Below are 2,126 nucleotides of genomic sequence, written 5' to 3' on the forward strand. Positions count from 1 at the left end.
TAAAGTGAGTTGGGAGGACAAATTCAGAGGAGAAAAAATGTCTTTTGTCAAATAAAATTAATCTAAATTATTTTTCGTATTGGGTACAAAACGACCCTAAGATATTGTTTAACTTATCCCGTGATGAACCATTCCTTTTGCTTTTTCTTCTAGTACGATTGTCCATAAACTTGAGGCTATTTATCATTTCAGGTGGGAGCTATCTGCCGTGATGGACTTACCAGAATACATGTGGTCATCTTATAGGGCTCTTTATGATACCATAAATGACATTGGCGACAATATCTACAAAATTTATGGACAGAATCCCACTCAAAATCTGAGGAATACGGTATTTTTCACATGTTTTTAACTTTGAATTATAGTATTTGTCCTAGGACCTTTTTCGTTGGTTAGTCAAGCTGATATTTATCATTTTATATGGTGTATTGGAGAGTAAAGAGTTTCAATTTTTTTTATTTTTTTTTTCTGTTAGTCAAGCTGATATTATCATTTTATATGGTGTATTGGAGAGTAAAAAATTTAAGTTTTTTGTTGGATGGTCAATTAGCTGATATTTATCATTTTATGTGGTTTATTGGACTGAGTAAAAAGTTTAAGAAGAAAAAAATAGAAATATTTTCATGGCTTAAGTAAAGATGAAATTCTTTTTATGAACTTAAATGTGTCACATGTAAAACGACAATAAAGTATATAAATTTTCTTGAGCAATAGAACTAAATATAAAATTCCAAATTGCCTCTTACAAAAGAAACGAACTTAGAAACAATTTTGGGAAAAGAAATACAGAAATAAGAAAAAAATTCGAACGTCTGTGTGGGAAAAAAAGAAGTTTTTTTTCATATTCTTTTTAAATATTATAAATTATAATCATGTCTAAATTCACACTGAAAATTAGATAAATTAACTCTCATCATCTCACATAAAATAGAATAGATGTAGTACACTCTTTTGGACAATTTTATGTTGTTAATTAATATCTCAACAGTCAAACACTATTATTATTCGTACTTGTTTTCTTACTTTTGGATTTTAGTGGGCAAGCTTGTGCAATGCATTTCTGAAAGAAGCAAAATGGTTTGCCTCGGGGGTGATACCAACAGCAGATGAGTACCTCAAGAATGGGCTAGTTAGTTCTGGAGTTCATGCAGTCTTAGTTCACTTGTTCTATCTCTTAGGTCTTGGTGTAAGCTCTATAAGTTTGGAGGATATATCAGCCATATCTGCTTCTGCGGCTATGATTCTACGCCTTTGGGATGATCTTGGAGCTGCAAAGGTAACACAAAAAAAAAAATGTTAGTCTTATCATTTCTACATATTGAAATCCGTCACTAATTCATTGCTAGTCTCCTATGTGACAAGTTTTAGTACTTTTTGTGTCAATTTTTATGTGACATACGTTTTCTCTTTTTATTTTATCAAAATAAATGGCATTTTTCTATATGTAGAAATATTTTTTAGCCACTACTGTTTATGACATGAATTTATAACCACATAAATGTTTATGACATGTTTTAGATCAAAAGTTTCATTTTTTTTCTAAGAACTTGTTTGGTCAAGCTAGTGAAATGAGCTTATTTTGAGACTCATCAAAGAATTTCAAAAGATTGGCTAAAACAAACTATTGAACTCCCAAATCCATTCGATTCAAATACGGTCATATAAATTGAAATTAAAAAAGTAATTTTTTTTTTTTAGCTTAATGATTTCGTTTTAATGTTTGTATAATTTTTTCCGCATAACCTAATTAACATGCGTGCAGGATGAAAATCAAGAAGGAACTGATGGTTCATACATAGAATGTTACATCAAGGAAAACAAAGATGCTTCTCTTGAATTGGCAAGAGAACATGTGATCAAGCTAATAGAAGATGAATGGAAGCAACTCAACAAAGAACATCTTCGTCTGATGAGTCGATCTTCAAGATCATTTTCAAAAGCTTCGCTTAATTCTGCAAGGATGGTTCCTCTTATGTACAATTACGATGATAATCAGTCCCTCCCTGTCCTCCAAGAATACATTAAGTCTATGTTGTAAGCGGAGGCAGGTAGAATTGAGGAGTCCATTCAAGCTTCCTTTGATAGAAAGTTACACTATTTATACATAGTTGAAATTAATTTTTATT

At 30.9% G+C, this 2,126-nt stretch overlaps 1 protein-coding gene across 1 annotated transcript; it reads left to right on the forward strand.

Annotated features, from left to right (window-relative positions):
- Window positions 1-209: 209 nt before the first annotated feature.
- On the forward strand, window positions 210-2,126 carry LOC124892657 ((3S,6E)-nerolidol synthase 1-like; the record flags this gene model as incomplete). Its single annotated transcript, XM_047403886.1, is given in 3 exon segments — window positions 210-331; window positions 1,037-1,276; window positions 1,763-2,126. Coding segments are annotated over 3 exon segments (638 nt in total), but the record flags the coding sequence as incomplete, so codon positions are not given.

This window comes from Capsicum annuum, unplaced genomic scaffold (genome assembly GCF_002878395.1).
Source record: "Capsicum annuum cultivar UCD-10X-F1 unplaced genomic scaffold, UCD10Xv1.1 ctg4933, whole genome shotgun sequence".
Lineage (NCBI taxonomy): Eukaryota > Viridiplantae > Streptophyta > Magnoliopsida > Solanales > Solanaceae > Capsicum > Capsicum annuum.